Source organism: Tenrec ecaudatus, chromosome 14 (genome assembly GCF_050624435.1).
Source record: "Tenrec ecaudatus isolate mTenEca1 chromosome 14, mTenEca1.hap1, whole genome shotgun sequence".
NCBI classification, from domain to species: Eukaryota; Metazoa; Chordata; class Mammalia; order Afrosoricida; family Tenrecidae; genus Tenrec; species Tenrec ecaudatus.
In genome coordinates this window covers 1,509,651-1,528,238 of record NC_134543.1, presented here as the reverse complement: position 1 = coordinate 1,528,238, position 18,588 = coordinate 1,509,651, and the positions used below count along the sequence as shown (strand labels likewise).

Below are 18,588 nucleotides of genomic sequence, written 5' to 3'. Positions count from 1 at the left end.
AGCAGAAAAGGCCAGAGAGATGTTTACCTGTGGTTGACTACGTGAGTCATAGCAGACAATGGATAAGCATTGAGAAAAATGGGAATTTCAGAACACTCAACTGTACTCACATAGAGCCTATGCATAGACCAAGAGGCAATTGTTGGAACAAAACAAGAATACTACTTGGTTTAAAGTCAGGAAAAGTTTATATCCAGGTTGAATCCTTTTACCATACTTACTCCTTCTGAGCTGAGCAAATAACCCAAGCAGCTTGACTCTGTGAAGAACCTAGCATCAGGAAGACTCATTAACAACTGCAGTATACAGGTGACAACCCCAGATTGTTGAAAATCAAGAGAAATTAGCATATCCGCTGAAAAGGATCAAGACTACAGCATTCTGCATGGACTATAAAAACTCACTGTCACCGAGTCGACTCTTACTCCTAGCTACCCTGTAGACCAGTTGATGACAGGAGTCAACAGGAGTGGAGAGCCCTAGCTTTCTCCCTCGGAGTGGCTAGTCATTTTGAACTGCCGACTTCGAGGTCCGCAGCACAATGCATATCCGCTACACCACTAGGGCTATCCCTCACCATAAAACAAAGGAGGGAGATGAAGGAACAGGCTGAGCAGTGGTTCTCAATCTTCCTAATGCCGTGACCCTTTCATACAGTTCCTCATGTCGTGGTGACCAGCCCCAACCATAAAATTGTCTTCATTGCTACTTCATAGCTGTCATTTTGCTACTGTTGTGAGTCATCATGTAAAAATCTGATATGCAGGATGTGTTTTCATTGTTAAAATTGAACAAAATTAAAGTATAGTGATTAATCACAAAAAAAATGTAATCATATATTGTGAAATATTTATTTCTAATGACAAATAAATGAAATTTTGCCTAGCTTGAGTATTAGTCTTCATGCCAGGTACTCATAGGTGGGCATATATGCATGTGGGCGGACCTGCCTGGAAACATAGAAAAGCGGTGTCTCGCTTCCTAAGACCATTGGAAATATGTGTTTTCCGATGGTCTTAGGCAACCCCTGTGAAAGGGTCATTTTACCCCCAAAGGGGTCTTGACCCACAGGTTGAGGACCACTGGACCAGAGGGTTGACTTGGGTGAAAGGGAAGGTGGAAGTTCACAAGGAGAGCAAGAGACATTTGGTGAGGGCTTGGGGTAGAATACTGGGGGGATTGATGAGTGGTTTGAACTATTGAATACAGAGTTGATGCTCTGAAAGGTAAACCTCTCGTTTAATTCACAATTTTAAACATCACTAAAAAGGGGGAAAGAAAACAAGGATTCTCACAACTGGACCAGTAGGCCCATATCATAATAAAGGCACAAAAAGGTTGTCAAAGGAATTCATTTTGCTGGAATCCACAGTCGCGATGCGTATGGAAGCAGTAGTCAGCGTATCAGACAGCAGATTGCATTAGGCAGAACTGCTTCGACTGTGAAGCTTTTAAAAGCAAAGGTGGCGCTTAGAGAATTGACCCATGCTGTGGTGTCTTCATTTGACCCCTGTACATGGAAGAGCTAGACAGTAATTGAGGCCAAAGAACGATGGATGCATTTGGATTTTGTTAGTAGAGAAGAGTATTGAATATATCACAGACTGCCAGAAGAATGAACAAAACTGTCTTGGAAGAAATAAAACCCAGAACGCAGACTCCTTAGAAGTGAGGCTAGTAGGAGGTTACCTCACATACTTTAGATGTATTTTCAGGGCACCAGCTCTAGGTGAAGGACATCATGCTTTATAAAAGTAAAGGGTTGGTGAAAAAAAACCAGAAAAGCCTTCAATGAGATGGCTTGACACCGTGGCTGCCATAATGGGCTTGAGCATAGCAACAACTTGGAGGATGGTTCAGAACCATACGTGGCTTTGTTCTGTTTTACGTGGGGTTGCTATGAACCTGAGCCAATTGGATGGCATCTAACCACAGCAGTGTACCCACATGTTGTGGCTAGAGGCTATCATATTGAACCTATGCAGTTCTAGAGACTTGCCTTAATGGGTTTAATTTTTTGGAGCAGTGTCATTCTCGATCCTCTCTTTATGTTGGTTGGGCTAAACTAGTCTCACTCTTAAACTCCTTGCTATGGAAGTGACTCAACTTTGTAAGGCTAAGGACCCCAAAGGATGTATTGCCTGGACAGCACCTTGTGTGGGTGCCCTGAGACAATATCCTAGTGTGTGTTCATCACCATTAGCCACGAATGTGAACTTCAGGAATAGTTCCTTTAATTCCAGGATTCTGGAATACAGAATTTGTTGGTCTAGTCCTACCTTTTAATGATACCCCCTTTACCCCCATGTTGGTTTTTTGTTTGTTTGTTTTTACTGTCTCTGGACTTTTTCCATCTGCATTCTGTCAGGTGGAAAGAGTGGCCCATGTGTGGACACATGTGATTTTGCAATTGAGGTGAAGATGTAACTAAATCTGAAAGCATAAACCCCTTGCAGCAATAGAAGATAAATGGTCATTTCCTTTCTGAATTTCTCTTTAAACACACACTGAGGCCAATCAGCTCCACTCCATAAAACCCACTGTCTTTGTGTGGAGCCAAGGAGCACACTGCTGAGACTCACAACTGTGTGCGTGAATCTTAAGAGGGTTCTGCTCATTGAAGCAAACCAGTGTGAAACAACCACTCCCTAGACAGACTAGAAGGACAGTGTAACAGAAATGGGAGGGGGCTGCTGGAGTCAGCAAGCAGAGGCTGTCTCTGAGGGGACTATTACATCCTGCCTGCTGGACACACAAGGACCAGATGAGTACAGGTAGGACCAGGGAAGTGTTTGGAAACATCTGACTTATATTTGATGCATTGTATCATGTCTCCCAGGCAGATTCTCAAGCCTTAAAATAGTAAAAATTTGTGATTTCTAAATATAAATTATAAAAGTTTCCAAATAAGCCAGTTTGGCCAGTAGCCACTTAAAAGTCCTGGTCATTCGATTTCTTCTGATAGTGAGGAAAAGGTCATTTCACTCTGCACTTTGCTAAATTTTCTTTTTTCTACATTCAAGTTTCCAAATGAAAACATGTGCTGTCTCCATGGGTAAAATGAAACCTTGTTCGTTTTTCTTTTAGCTTTCCCGGAAGTGCTCCCCACCCCCTCCTATTTGTAATCGACTCTATAAAGAAAACTCCTCCGTCATAAGAGGACAGTGAGGTTCATGAGGATGTGAGGATGGTGCAGCACCTGGCAGAGTCACTAGGTGGCGACACTCACCACCACCCCAGGGTCAAGGAGGAGTTTTTGGGGTGGTCCTCCAAGGTTTCCACAGGGCAGCATTTGTCATAAACTCCCAGGAACCCACTTCCAGAAGTCTCTACTCTGCGAGCTCCTGGGCTGTTATGGGGACTGTGAGCTCTCTGTGCATACCACTCCTTGGCCACAGCTGTCCATATCCTTCAGGAAGGCATTGCTACTTAGGAGTTTGTTTTTTAAATCAAAGATGAAACCTAAAAAAAAATGACCCGTGAAACTTTCTCTTGTTCCATCATCCCACGGGAGCAGTTGGTGACGTGGGGTCATCTGTGCAGCAGTCCTTCTTGCGTGTTTCCAAAGCACAGCACCAGGAGCCTTTAGTGGGAAAACCCTGGAGGAGGAGGAGGAGGAGCATGCTCGAGACCATTGCGTGCACTTGGACTTGAGCTCCCCTGTGAATGGGAAACTGCTTAAGAAGAGATGGTGCTATTCCACATTTTTTAAGATGCATGACCATTTTCTCAGAATTCATACCCTTTATATCCATTGGATAAAATGGGAACTCCCCTTCTGGCTTATAAAAGTTGAACTCTCTCTTTTAGCCGGGCCAGCTATTCCTTCCGTTGTGGCATATCCAAAAAGGAGTCAAACAAGCACCACAGATAGTGACCTTAAAGAAGATGGGGTCCCCACCCGGAAGTCAGGTGGCAGTGCCGCTGGAGGAAAGGGAATCGCTCCAGCCAGCCCCATGCTTGGCAACGCCAGCAACCCCAACAAGGCAGACATCCCCGAGCGCAAGAAGAGCTCCACGGCCCCGGGGGTGAGTACTGCCACCCACTTCCTGCCGGCTGGGCGGGGTCAGCAGGGCCCAGGTGTCTCGCTCCTGGAAACCTGAGCTGTGCCTCAAGGGCTGGCAGTAGCCTCTCAGTTGGGCCGGACCCTGAGAGGTGGGCGTGCTTCAGTGAGAGTGCAGCCACAGACGCTCCGTCGTCTCCTGGATGGAGCCCTAGAAGGCTAGACTGCTCCCAGGCCAGGGAGATGCTGTGTTGGCTGAGCATTGGACTGGTAGCCACTCTGGGCAAGGAAGATCAGGCTCCCTGCTCTTGTACAGACATACAACCTCAGAAACCTGTGCAGCATTGGTAAGAGTTGAGAATTGGCTCAGCTACTAATAATAATCGCAACTAATAATATTGTAATGTAGTGTGAAAAGATTTTATAAAACCAAGTATTCATATAAACTACAATATGCTACATTTAAACTATCACATTAACTTGATCATAAACATGACAGCCTTCTGAGGGATCTGCTAGGGGATGGAGAGAATGACCCCATGAGTTAGCGCACTGTGTGATATCCCCAAAGTGATGCCCTCTCCTGCCCTCCTCAACTAGCTGCCACTCCAGTGCAGAAGCCTGCTCCTCTCTGAACTCTTTCATGCTTCCTTCAGGTTCTTGGAGTTCTGGTGGGCCCTTGGCCTGGTGCTCAGAGCAAGTCCTGGTGTGAAAGGCCTTTAACTCTGCCTCCAGGTGCCTTGAAACAGGGCACACTTCACTTTGCCCACTGACATTTGCTGACAGTGTCAGAGAAGGCTGAGGACCCTCCGCCTTCACCACTCAACCTTGTCGCTCCACTTCTCTCCATGCCCTTTGGAGAGCACGTCCCCACGGTCTCCGTCACCATTGAGCTCTCAGTACATGGTCCTCTCCTGCCTCCCTCAAGGGCATAGTGCCTTTTCTGGTTACAGTCCTGTTGTCTTGTCAAATCCCAAGTGGCTCCCTCTGTCCTTCCCTCCCCTCCCGCAGTGCTCGCAGTCTGTGCTGAATCAGAGATGCTCTTCCCCCCCCCCCCCCATCAAGTCAGCTGTCGCCTGGGACAATCTGTGTCCCACAAGGTTTTTCAGGGGTGGGTTTTGGGAAGTAGATCACCAGCCCTTGCTTCCAAGGCTCCCCTGAGTGCGGCCAGCAGCCACGTGCAAGCAGGCGAGTACTATCGTTAACCACCCAGGGACTGCTGGGCCATCATCTTCACTAATGTCACCTTTAGAGAGTATTATTTACATAGATAACTAATCGTTTGTAATTTTCCTAAGATCAATGGTTGTTTAAAACTTCATTTTCATAGAGTAACACAGCATCTGGTGGAATGACGAGGCGGAATACTTACGTTTGTAGTGAAAGAACTACAGCTGATAGGCATTCGGTCATTCAGAATGGAAAAGAGAACAGGTAGGTATGGGTTTTTACCTGTTTGCAAGGAAATTTGTTTTTTCCAAGTGATCCGGGCTTTTATCATAGTAATTCCGATCGCTGCTGTAAGATTTCTCACAGATAAGTTCAGTTGAAAGCTGGTTCACAGTGAGATTCCAGGATTCTGTGCACAAAACACCTCCCAGCCCCCCAGCTCCCCTTCATCCTCACAGCTGAGGGGTTGGGTGAATCCAGAGTGTCCACGAGGAGAGTAGTACTGGGGTGGGGGGCACAAGGTGGCTGTGTCGCCAGTTTAAAGATCAGATTACCAGTCCTCAGAAAGGGCTGCGTGGGCAGGCTGGTGTGGGGGAAGCGTCTGATTAAAGCAGTGTGCCTCTAGGATTTGTTTTCCAGTCTAGTCTACAGGCCATTCTGTCCTCATCTGCTACATAGAGGTCCGGGGCGATGACATCAGACGTTACCAAGAGTTGTAAAGTGAGATTTGGGTCAGTTCGGAGGTCATGAGGTAGAGTTCACTTGGGGGAGAGGGCAAAGGGAATAAAGGAGTCTGGTGTTGAGAGAGGATAAGCATTCTTAAATGCAACTTGTAGGAAACTGGCCGGAGAGCAGGCTAGTATGTGTTGCACTGGTGGAGCTCTGTGGTGGCTGCTCTCACCGTGGTCTGCCAACCCCCCCAGGCCACGTGGCCTCTGCCCTGCCATGGGGGGAGCTGTGGTGGTTTCACTCTGGATGGAACTGTGGTCCCAAGAGTTGAATTTGAAGAACCCAGAGGATTCCAGGCCAAGGTGGGGGAGGGCATAGTGTACCTGCAGGGAAGAGACAGCAGGGACAAGGGTGCTGATATTATGGACAGAGTACAGAATCGCACTCCCATCTTCAAGATGCTGAGGTCTGCAGGGCAGCAGGCACAGGAACATGAGGTCCAATTTGTGCTTAAGCTGTACATCCTCTGGTTGTGGGGCAGCCAGTGAGGCTAGCTGAGGAAGAAGATCCTGGGGGGCGTGGGGGGAGTAGGGGGTTGCACAGGTTGCTCTGTGTTCTGTGGGTGTGAGTGAATTAGGCAAACAGGCCAGATGGCTCCTAGAGTCTCTTCAGGAAGACCCAGAGTATGCGCCGAGTCCTAGGTCCAAGTCTGTGATGACCTGGGAGCGTGTGGTGTGTATGATTGCAAGTGTGCAGTGACGTGTGTGTGTGTGTGTGTTGGGGTTTTGAATTACGGTGATTGTAATGACGTTTGTGTGTGTGTGTGTGTGTGTGTGTGTTGGGGTTTTGAATTACAGTGATTGTAATGACGTTTTTTGTGTGTGTGTGTGTGTGTGTGTGTGTGTGTGTGTGTGTGTGTTGGGGTTTTGAATTACGGTGATTGTAATGACGTTTGTGTGTGTGTGTGTGTGTGTGTGTGTGTGTGTGTGTGTGTGTGTGTGTGTTGGGGTTTTGAATTACGGTGATTGTAATGACGCCCAGAACTGACAGGCTTTTCATTCTTTTATTACTAAAAGATCATTTTACCAGGGCCTCTTACAGCTCAAAACAGTCCATGCATCAGTTGGGTTTTTTTTGTTTTGTTTATAATCTTTTTTGGGGGGCTCATACAACTCTTATCACAATCCATATGTACATCCATTGTGTCAATCACATTTGTACATTTGTTGCCATAATCATTCTCAAAACATTTGCTTTCTGCTTTTGCCCTTGGTATCAGCTCATTTTTTCTCTCTCCCCCTGCTCCCCCTTCCCCAATACATCAGTTGTATCAAACATATTTGTACATATGTTGCCATCATTATTTTATAAACATTTACTTTTTCTTTTTTGTAGTTAGTCCAAGGATTGTTTGTTGGCCTTTAGGAGTGATTTCCAGTCAGTCTGTTGGGGCACCATGCCCTGGCCCCAAAGTCCACCTTCAGCATTCCCTGAGAACCTCACTGCTCCCTTCCCTTGCTGTTCTGTTGCACCCCCTTAGTGTTTTGCCTTGGTGTGGTGGGATCAGATCGGGTGCAATTCCTACACTGTGTCTCTGGTGTTGTCCCCTGTAGGACTATGGGTCAGTGAGGGGCATCATGTCTCCTAGTGGGGCCAGCCGTGTGGTCCTCTCTGTTGACTGGCTGCTCTAATTGGGAACATCGTCCTCACGGCCTGGTGGGCCAGGATGTGCTCCACTCTCTCCTCCTCCTCCCCCTTCATCTGGTCCCGTATGCTCCAATCAGATATGTCTCTCTCCTGGACCTGCAGGTTCAATGCCGTCCTTTGAAATAAATTCTTCTGGGGGTAAACATTTACTTTCTATTTTAGCCCTTGGTATCAGTTCCTCTTTTCGCTCCCTCCCTTCTCCCCTTGTGACCCCTTGATAAATTATAAATCATTGTTATTTTCTTGTCTTTTTTTCATTATTATTTTCATATCTTAGACCATCCACTGTCTTTCTTGCCCCACAGTTTCTGTTGTTCATCCTCCATGGGGGGGGGGGTTATGTGTCAATCGTTATGATTGGTTCCCCCTACCTCCCCTCCTCTCTCCACCTTCCCAGTACCCTCCTGGTATCAATACTCACATTCTTGTTCCTGGGTTCCGAGGTCTTTCATTCTTTTGTGATGGGCCATCTTGAGTGGACGGCGCCTTCAATCCCAGCAGTGAGATGCGGCCATTCTGTCTGTAGAGCTCTGCCAGACGAACTGCAGCCTCTGCCTGTTGCTTGTGCTCTCTGTCTCAGCACATGGCTGCTTTAATTCTTGCTCTTATTTATTTTCACTTTTGGAAAAAGTTGGGAGTTCTGTTTGATTCCTTAGGACTCGCCTTGTGGGTTGTTGTGTTAGTTTCAAGTTGTTGTTATTGGGTGCCATCGAATCAGTTCTGACCCATAGCAACCCCATCCACAACAGAATGAAACACTCCCCTGCCCTATGCCATCCTCATAGTTGTTCCTGTGCTTGAGCCCTTTATTGCAACACCTGTGTCAATCCGTCTCCCAGAGGGCCTTCCGCTCCGTCCCTCCCCTTGTATTTTACCAAATATAATATTCTTCAGCAACTGGTCTCTCTCAACATGTCCAGAGTACCATGTATACTCATGCATATGCCGAGTTTTTTCAGCACATTTTTATTGCAGTTTTTGTGGTAAAACTAGATCCCTCGATAGAGGCATTCAGGTCGACTTACACTCGAGTATACGTGGTATGTAAGACGAAGGTTCACCAGCCTTCCCTGCAAGGGACACTTGAAGAGATCCTGGACTGCAGATTGACCCAGTGTAACCCATCTTTTGACCTCTTGGCTGTTGTTTCCATCACCATTGATTGTGGCTCCAAACAAGACAAAGTCCTTGACAACTTCAATATTTTCTCCATTTATTATGATGTTTCCTTTCAGTCTAGTAGTGAGGATTTTGGTTTTCTTTATAGTGAGTTGTAATCCATATTGATCACTCAGTCCTTGGTCTTCTTCAGCAAGTGCTTCAGGTTCTCCTCACTTTCAGGAACCAAGGTTGTTTCATCTTCATATTGCAGGTTGCTAATAAGTCTTCTTCCAATCCTGATGTCATGTTCTTCATAGCATCCAGCTTGTATGGTGATCATCTCAGCTTATAGATTGAATGAGTATGGTGAGAGGATACAATCCTGATGCACACCTTTCTTGATTTAAACCTTGCAGTATTTCCTTGTTCTAGTTTCACAATTGCCTCTTGATCCATATACAAGTTCCAAATGAACACAATGAAGTGTTTTGGAATTCTTTCTTCTCAAGGTTATCCGTAGTTTATTATGGTCCACTCATAGTTAATAAAGTTGCGTCATCGATAAAGCACAGGTAAACATCTTTCTGGTATTCTCTTCTTTGAACCAAGAGTCATCTGATGTCAGCAATGGTATCCCTTGTTGCACGTCCTCTTCTGACTCAGGCTTGAACCTCTAGTGGCTGGCCCCCCAGTAATGTATGGCCATTACACCATATTTGGGTAATCTCCTATAAAACATTACCAGCATGCATTAAGAGTGATGCTGTTCTGTCGCTCAGCCATTCTGTTGGGTCACCTTTCTTTGCAATGGACACAAATAAGGATCTCTTCCAGTCAGTTGGCCAAGATTTCCTGGCATAGACAAGTGAGTGCTTCATCAGCTGTTGAATCATTTCAAGAGCATTCCATCAATTCCTGGACCCTTGTCATCTTGCTTTGGGCTAGTGCTTTTAGATATGCTGGTTTTCTGACTCTAGGTCTTTGCATGTTTCGTTATAATACTTGGCTTTGTCGTCTTGCTTTGTCCTTTGAAATTTTCTATTGAACTCTTTGACTTAATAACTTCTTCCATGTGCCTTAGCTACTCCACGATGAAGAGCAAGTCTCAGAGTCTGCTGACATCATGTTGATGTGGTCCTGTAGGACAATAGAGCTGCTCAGTAGGGTGTTAGACAGTCTCCCCTTGGGACCCACAACTTGCAGCCAGCAGCCGGCCACATAACCGCTGGGCTACTGGGGCTCCTAGGTGGGTCTCTCTCTGCAGTAGCCATTGTCGTCAGCTGCTAGAGGTCCTTTGGCGGCCCCAGCCAAGTGGTGTGTGCTTTCCTGCAGAAACATCAGTGGGGCCCTCTGCTTGCACAGCCCACTTCTGTGTACAGAGCATCAGGTGGGGCTGGTCTTATGCTCTCACTTTTAAAGTTAAGGATCCTTGAGCTGAGTCCGGTGGGCAGCTGCTCTAGAGCCCTCAGCGTAGTTTGAGAGCGCAGAGTCCTCTGGAAGGATGCAGATGGAGAGGCAGGTGTGTTCCTGGGGACCGGTGGCTCTGCCCTTCCTGGCTGGCTAGAAGGGCTGGTCCCTCCGTCTATCCCAGGCAGGCAGAGGGCTTGGCTTGCCCAGCAGCCGAGGCATCAGGAAGTAGAATACCCCAAGACGATGTCTCCACCCCACCACTGTGAGCTGAAGCTCTGCGCCCTGGCTTCTGCCCTAGTCTCAGGGTGGCCCACGTCAGGGTTTCCTCTCAGCCATCCCCTGTGTTTGTGTGTCCCAGGGGCTTTGCCCCTGCCCCAGCAGGGGGTCCTCTGGCATCATTGGCTCCTTAGTGTGCCCCCAAACAGTCCCGGTGCCTGTGTGTCAGTGACATCAGCACATGCTCACTGTACCGCTTTTCTGTGGGGAGGGAAGCCCTTGACTTCGCCCTTCCTTACTGTGGGTGGCAGTCCCTGCCTTCCTCTCAGCCCCAAAGGCCGTGTGTGCCTGTCCCTCTGCTACCCCACCCCGCTTGGCACTTGCTTTCCTGGTTTCCTGCTGCCACCTGCCAAAGAACAAGTGAGGGGAACAGGGGGACTGATCCCAAGGGCTCAGTAGACAGTAAATGTCTAGAAAAGAGCGATAGCAATAGATGTACTAATATGTTGGATACAATTGATGTATGGATTGTAAGAATTGTAGAAGCCCCCAATAAGATTATCTTGAGAAGAAAAAGAACGAAGTGGACCGGTCCTCTCCCCTGCAGTGCCCTTCCGGATCAGAGCGCTCCAGTTGCATCAACGCACAGTGTTAGCAGCGCGGCCACCCCCGACCGCATACGCTTCCCCAGAGGGACGGCCATTCGAAGCACTTTCCACGGCCAGCCCCGGGAGCGGCGGACAGCCACATACAACGGCCCACCTGCCTCGCCCAGTCTGTCCCATGAAGCCACACCCTTGTCCCAGACTCGAAGCCGGGGTTCCACGAATCTTTTTAGTAAACTCACTTCAAAACTAACCAGGAGGTAAGTGCTGAGTGCTGACAGGGTGCAGACTGCTCAGAGGAAGAGCTGCGAGGTGGGGGGAGTGGGGGCACCTGCTGGTGGCATCCTAGTCTGTGCTGCTTGTTGTGTGTGGTGTCCTTTCTGTCCTTGAGACAAGGGTCTCCGCAGGGTAGGGTCACACTCTGCCTCTGGGGGGGGGGTGGATCAGGGTTCTGGATTCAGTGGTCATTTGTGGCAGGCACTCACCCCCAATTGAGGGAAGGTGCACGGAACCTGGCCCCCAGCATCCTGTGGAGCCGGGGATCTCAGAGCTTGGTACCTCCGAAAATTTTCCTGCCAGCAGGGCAGGGTGAGGAGAACCTGAAGTATTCTCAGAGGACAACAGTGTGTGAGCAGACTAGAGCCCCTGGCGACTTTGACCAAGGAGGACTTCTTTCTCTGCCAAATGGTCCAGGGCCCTCAAAACATCCGATGCTTCAGGAGGAAAAAGGAAGATAACCACTTTGCCCTATAAGCACCTGCCCTACCACTGGGAGCCCCAAGGCTTCATCCCTTCCAGTATGGCCTCAGCCCTGTACACCAGACTGGCCTAGGGGGCCCCACCCGCACCCAAGCAGAGCCGTGTGGAGTACAGTGCCCCAAGTGTCCCTGCTACTTCCTCAGAGATGAGGCTGAAATGAAATCTGTCCCGGAAACGTGGGTTGGAAATGAGGCCCCCGGTCAGCCCCCAACCTCCACCTCAGGCCCTTTACCCTGCTCTGTGGTCAGCTGTTTAACTATACCTCATACAGCTGTTTAACTATACCTCATACATCATGCAATCCTAGACTTGTTTCATGGTTGCCCTTGTGCTTGAAGTTGATCGTCTTAGTACAATCACTGACAGATTTGGGCCACCTGCCTTGGACCGAGGGTTACACTTGTAGCACTTCCTTGTGGCCTCAGTGTCACCCGACCATAGATGGCTCAGAGATTTGAAATCTCACACCACAAGGGGGTTGAGCTTGTCAGCGTCCAGAGGAGACCATGGCTCATGCCCCCACCATGCTCAGCACCTGCTTCCTTAGACCATCACCCCTCACCCAGGACCCTCACCTCACCATGCTCTCCACCCTCCCCACCATGGTTACTTTTAGTTGAAATCCCCTTGACAGCAGTAGGTGTGGGTTTTCTGGGGTATGTCTAGTTCTGAGGAATGATTTAATTAATCCATGGCTAATGTCAATGTTTGCTTCTAAATATTTTCTTACAAGTAGAGATTTTCTCACATTTCTACTTAAAAGATCACATATTCATGTAGTGACCTAATACTTTTACTGTTCAACACAATATCCCTGTGTGTGAAGCATTTTCCATCCACCAAAGCCGGGCCCTAGTTTAGTGGTGGTTTTTCTTTCTCTCTGTAAGTGATTAGAGTTTCTACTTGTGCAAGTTATTTTTTGGTAATTTATTTTTTTTGGCTTAATTTCTTTTAGAAACATGTCATTCAGGTTTATCAAAAGGTAGGATTTATATGTACACATATTTTTTCCAATCCTCACCCCCAAATGGCTCCTGCAATTAACATCAGGTCTGGCTTTCTAGCCTTGTATGGTTTTCTCCTTAAAAACTAAACCTCCTGCTGAGAACTAAATGCTTATTTCTTTGAAAGGCATGTTTGGACAGAACTGCCCTAACTCTGTAGGGCATTTAGAGGGCTGTGGCCCCTCGGCCCGCCTGCGCATGCTCTGCATTTCCTCTCTGGTAGAATTATTTAGCATCGAAATAATTCTGTCTCCATACTAATGACACTTGGCATGCTCCTGTGTGCAGATGGGGCGTTCAGTGACCTTACGTGCTATGAATGCCCATCCACAGCCTGGGAGAAGGGAAGCGGGCATACCTCGGTCACTCTGTCACCCAGCACTGAATTGGCACGGGGCTTTGAAATGCCAGTGTAAGATGCACTAAAGTCAAGTGTGGGCAGCCACCCCGGCCACAGCAGTCACCTTGGCAGAGGCCAGGGCCACAGCATGGATGTGTGCAGGGCTCTCTGACCTTCAGAGTGGGACTGGCTGCTACTTCACCTCAACTCTTGTCCTGAGCCTTACTCTTAAGGGAAGATGGCCTTTCTGATGATGACAGTCATTCAGAGGGGTCACAAATGTGTCTCTGTCTTGGAACTTTCCACTGGGGGTGGGGAGGGAGGGCTATGCACAGCTGTGCCTCCTGACTGTTCTCAGAGGACAGGCCACCTCAGGGCCACATCATCTCTGAACCCCAAAGTCCCAGGATTCTCCCAACAGGAGCACCTCCTCCTCCTTGGTGCACATGCGCCCAGGGCCTCACTGATTGCCCAGGGGTCACACTTCTCCTTGGACAGAGTTTTGTCACTGACTAGAATATTGCCAATGGGGCTTCCCCTTTCCTCAGAAAAGCCAACCCAGTGCACGTGGCCTGAGTGCGTCCAGCAGCTGAGCAGCTCACGTGTGCGTGTGTGTGCGCGCGTGTTCCAGTACTGCTAGCTTTTGTAAGATCTCTCTTCTCTTTCCCACTATGCGTTCTTTCCATTGAGGCTTCCAGCTGAATATGAGAGGAACGGGAGATATGAGGGCTCCAGGTGAGGGGGATTATTTCTGTTTTAAGTTTCTTAAAGTACATCATGCATGTCCGTGGCACAGGGGCTGACACGTGGTCAATGTTCAGCTTGGTGTAGGCTCAATATAGAGGTGGGGTGGCCGCTCCCCAGTTGGCCACATGAGGGCACTCCCTCCACAGGTTTCATGTTTAAATGACATGCCTTTCAGGGTGCGGATTGTCTGGTTTAGGGTCACTATGCAGGTTTAGGGCTCAACGAACCCATAGTTCTTTGTCCCGTCCACTTGTGCCCTCCCACAGCAATCATCACTTGACTGTGTTAGCCCCTTCAACTTCTCAAGACCCGCTCTACCTCCCACCTTCCTACTCCCACTCTGGCCTGGGCCAACTTGATGGTTCCAGGAGGATGGTCCTCTGCATCAAGATGTGCAGAGGCAGGGATGTGCTTTTTTGGGGGGGTGGGGGTGGGGCGGGTGCCCCATTCACACATAAAGAGTCCTCCTGGAAGAACCGAGCCTATCCCTGCCACCCGCCCACAGCCATTGTGTCTGCCTGTCTCAGGCGCCAGTCTGCTGGGGAACTACTGCCTCACTGTCCTGGGCCCTTCACCCACCACCACCCTTGCTGTCCAAGCTGCCTTCTCTCCCTGCCACACAAGCCCCAGATCTGGGTCCCTGTTATACACAGAAAACAAAACCAAATCCCTGTCCCCCCCACCCCCCCTCAGAGCAGCCACTTGGGTGGAGGAGGCTTCTAGTCAGTGCTGGTAGGGCAGGGAGTGCTGGGTGCCCCACCCCAGGGAGGGTTCAGCATTCTTATCCTGGGTGTGGATGCTCCACCCCCACAGAGGTGCCTGCACACACAAGGGATGAGAAGTGTTCGTGGTGAGACCATGCTTAAATGCCAAGGAGGTATTCCCATGGTGCTGGGCCTCCACTTGCTTTCAGTGGGCCATGCCCAGGTGTGCCCTTACCCAGCCTCAGAGCCTGACAGCCAGCCTGTGTCACTGGGGTAATCAAAGGCCAGAAATGGGCCTGCATGGAGCAGAGAAGACAGGCACTGCCCAGCTGCCACACCACAGCAGCAGTTGGAGCCGAGAATGTCAGGGCACGGGTGCAGTGTGGGCTCTGCTGAGCTGCACTACAAGGAAAACCCTGTAGAGGGGCAGCTCGATGGCGCCCCAACCTAGCCCCTGTGGGTGACCCCGTCCCCTGGCTTGGCCTGTCTGCCCATGATTTCCTGCAGGAGCTTTCAGCCCTCTTGTCCCTTTAGGAATTCTATCTAGCAAATCATGTTTGGAGTTGTAATAAGTGCAAGCTGCCTGGTGGAGCTTTTTGAGCCTGGTTTACAGATGTGGGAGGGTGCCTTCTTCCAGTGGGGGGTGTAGTGGGCCAGCAGCAGTGGGTTGCTGCACCAACTCCGACTGGTGTGCCGTGCACCTAACACTCACCCTGCCTTGTGCATTCCAGTCGCAATGTGTCTGCTGAGCAGAAGGATGAGAACAAAGATGCCAAGCCCCGCTCACTGCGCTTCACCTGGAGCATGAAGACCACGAGCTCCCTGGACCCTGGGGACATGATGCGGGAGATCCGCAAGGTCCTAGACGCCAACAGCTGTGACTACGAGCAGAGGGAGCGCTTCCTGCTGCTCTGTGTGCACGGTGACGGGCACGCTGAGAGCCTGGTGCAGTGGGAGATGGAGGTGTGCAAGCTGCCCAGACTCTCTCTCAATGGCGTTCGTTTCAAGCGGATATCAGGCACATCCATCGCTTTCAAAAATATCGCTTCCAAGATTGCCAACGAGCTCAAGCTGTAGCCCTGTCAATACGGTATAAATTACGTAGCCGTTTTGAGTGTTTCCCGGAACACAAAGACGTATTTAGAACCCTCTTTAGGCAATAACGTCTGCATCTTCTAAATCATGATATTAAAATCTGAGAATGCGCGCACGCCCAGGAGCAAGAGCTGGCCTTTTTTCTGTCTACGTACACACTACATGAGAGATGCGTGACGCCCCGACAGGTCTCCATCACACCCCTCCTGCCCTAGGGGTGCGTGCCTGGGACACTGCTGGGTCCGGTCCCTCGATGGGAGATCATTTGGTGCTAAAACGTTGACATTGCCAAGGAGGAAAATACTGAATTAACTACACATTAACCTTCAGCCTTGTGGATAATTAATACAGGTTTACAGTTCATGACTGTGGTTTTGTGTTTGCTGTTTTGTGGGTTTTTAGTGCAAAAGGTTTAAATTTCTAGTTGTGAACATTGCTCGTGTGTGTTTTTCTAAGTAGATTACAAGATAATTAAAAGTTCACTTTTTCTCAGTAAAATCTCGCATTGTCTCCTGATGCTCTATTTGAGGCGAAGATTCAGGCAGTCATTAAAGACACGCCTTGTTTGCCCCTCTCCTGCCATCCCACCCACCCAGTTAAAGAGCAAAGGAAACAGGTTCAAGGCCTGGAGCCACCCTGTCAGCATTTGCTGACTGCAAGCACCCCAACCCACCCCCAGGTCAGCCACACCCGCTTGCTGACCTGGGAGGAAGCCACTGAATGCTTCAGCCGTGACTCCCATGTTCTCCATGAAGCCTATAGTTTTCCTTTCATGTGCTCTGACTCAGTGCTCAGTCAGACCTCAGACTCAGGCCTAGCGCATGCCTGGCTGCTGCGGAGGCTGGTAAGCCCAACAGTGACGCCGTCGTCTCGAGGACGGGTCATGTTGGCTGCTCGACTATTTCAGGTCCTCAGAGTACGAGATGCTGGACAGATGGTCACCTGTTCTTTCCGCATACCCTTGGGGTCTCAGTGGGCGGAACGCTGCTGCCTATTTGGGACCCACCCTCTCGGAGTTTGCGTCCTAACAGGGTGGCAGTCAGTAGTGAATAGATGTTTGGGTATGCAGGGGAAGCGCATCTGGGAGGGCACGCAAAGGCTTTCCAGTAGGCCCGGGGCCTGGGGCTCAAATGGAGAGCTGCAGGGCTTTCAGAAAGAAGCAAGGCCGGCCCAGGGTCTGTTCGGATGGGGTTGCTTGGTAGCTGAGCAGTGACGTATGCAACTTCAGTCTGTGTGCCTGAGCCAAGAGCCCGAGAAGCCAGCTGGATGCAGGACAACTCGGACCAGAGGTGTGCAGGGCGTCCCACCCCGTGTGCCAAAAGAGAGGCAGGTGTCACTTTGTTATGAAGACCAAACACTACAGCTCTCTGAGTTATACACCTCAACCTAAAGCAGAACCCCACACCTGGACGAGGATCCTCACAACAGGGGCAAGAGACACAAGTTGTCACCTCCTTCTGGGGTCCACAATCAGTGCCCGTGGAGTAAAGAAATCACATGATATCGTAGAGGGTCTGATGACAAAGGAGCACATGAACCAAGCCATGGTCTTTTCAGTCAACCTTGGTGGGCAAGCTGAACCAAGGCCACCCAGGAACTGCTGCCTTTGGATTACACTTGCGGCCAACAATATTGAAAGTGCCTTGGCTGCTGGAAGGAAGAGCCGATCTGCCAGGCTTCACATCACTAAGTGTAAATGTGTTCACAGGACAGAGCTGTCTCTCAAAGGACATCACACCGTGCTTGGTAAAGGGTCAGGAAAAAAAGACCCTCAACAAGCTAGGTTAACACCAGGCTGCAACTTTGGACTCAGGCATAGCAACCAATTCGAGCAGTGTTTGACTCTCTTGTGCCTGGCGTTGCTATGAGTCAAAACTAGCCACCACCCACAGTGGCGTGAGAGCGTGACCAGGAAACTGTGCCCTGGAGAGCCCTCCCCTTTCTGGCTGTCAATACCCATTCTGGTAGTGATGTGCTGCCCCCACTGGTGCTGCTGCACTGGTTTGTGAGGCATGTAGGCCCCTGCGTGGTCGCTGGGTGGGTAGCTGTGAGCGTTCACCCCATTGCTCCTGCCCACCTTCAAGCACCAGAAGTTGGGAGCCTTTCAGAGAAGCAGCCACTTCTGCAGCTGCACATTGCTGGCCCCCGTTGGGTGTGTCCAGATGCCAGGCTCTGTCCCACAAGTCACCTGTGTCCTTCGTGTCTCAGGATTCTGCCAGCTGCTGCCCAAGTGGTCTTAGTGGCAGGCAGGTGCCACTTTTCTGAAGGCTACGCCATGAGACCCACCTCCTCCCAGGGGGCCCAAACCCTCCCTCCCAACTGTCTCTTGGAACTGGTGTTTGTGTCGTGAGTGTGGAGAGGCAAACTTTGAGGACAGGAGAATCCCATTACTACGATTAGTTCACATTTCCACAAATGGTTTGAAACCCTTTCTCTGAGGAAGATGGCCACGCCTTTCCTCTTTTGTGCCCATAGACAGTTTGGCCTCCCAGGGGGGCTGGGGCACCTGCCAGGTGGTGGGTTCTACGGTTTTATTGCCCAGGGCTGACTTCTTCCTGCTGGTGCCAGGAGCCCAAGGGTGGTGTGGGAGGGGTTCTTTGAAAAAAGAACCACAGTCTGCGTGTCTCCTCGCTTTGTAACTGCTGCTGCAGGCCCTTCATCTGCTCAGTGGCGTCTGGCCTTCGGGTGGGGGGGCGGGTCTTTTTGCCTGTAGGTGAGCCTCTTAGGTGCCCTCAATCCTGGGAAACTTAGGAGGACAGAATGACAGCGGTTTGTAAGAAGTTCTTGGTGTCCAGCTGTGTCAAGCCAAGGGCCAAACAGGTGGGGAGCACTTGTTCCCACATCATTTTCTTTGGGAATCTGAGTGGTCCGAGCAAGGTGCCAGTGCCTATCTCCATCCCAGACAATACTAGGTGGCAGGGATGAGGGGGCAGATGCCTAAGTCTTGGAGAGAGGAGGCCAGCTCCTGGGAACGTAACTGGTCCTGCAGTGGATGGCACTAGGTGAGCCTGAGCCCCCAAGGCAGGCTTCCCAACAGATAACAGGAATTGTAGCAGCG

At 49.8% G+C, this 18,588-nt stretch overlaps 1 protein-coding gene across 3 annotated transcripts in view; it reads left to right on the top strand.

The window, feature by feature from the left end:
* Nucleotides 1-15,645, top strand: part of MARK3 (microtubule affinity regulating kinase 3) — a 77,209-nt gene extending 61,564 nt beyond the window's left edge. Inside the window, exons 13-18 of one of the 3 annotated variants that reach the window (XM_075532094.1) lie at nt 3,811-4,028; nt 5,334-5,437; nt 10,884-11,141; nt 12,596-12,622; nt 13,675-13,719; nt 15,167-15,645. In XM_075532094.1, the coding sequence (XP_075388209.1) occupies nt 3,811-4,028; nt 5,334-5,437; nt 10,884-11,141; nt 12,596-12,622; nt 13,675-13,719; nt 15,167-15,512 (998 nt within the window). In that variant the 3' untranslated portion in view covers nt 15,513-15,645. The remainder of the gene's footprint in view (nt 1-3,810; nt 4,029-5,333; nt 5,438-10,883; nt 11,142-12,595; nt 12,623-13,674; nt 13,720-15,166) is intronic. The other 2 variants (XM_075532095.1, XM_075532096.1) reach the window with 2 other exon arrangements.
* The last annotated feature ends 2,943 nt before the right edge of the window (nt 15,646-18,588 follow it).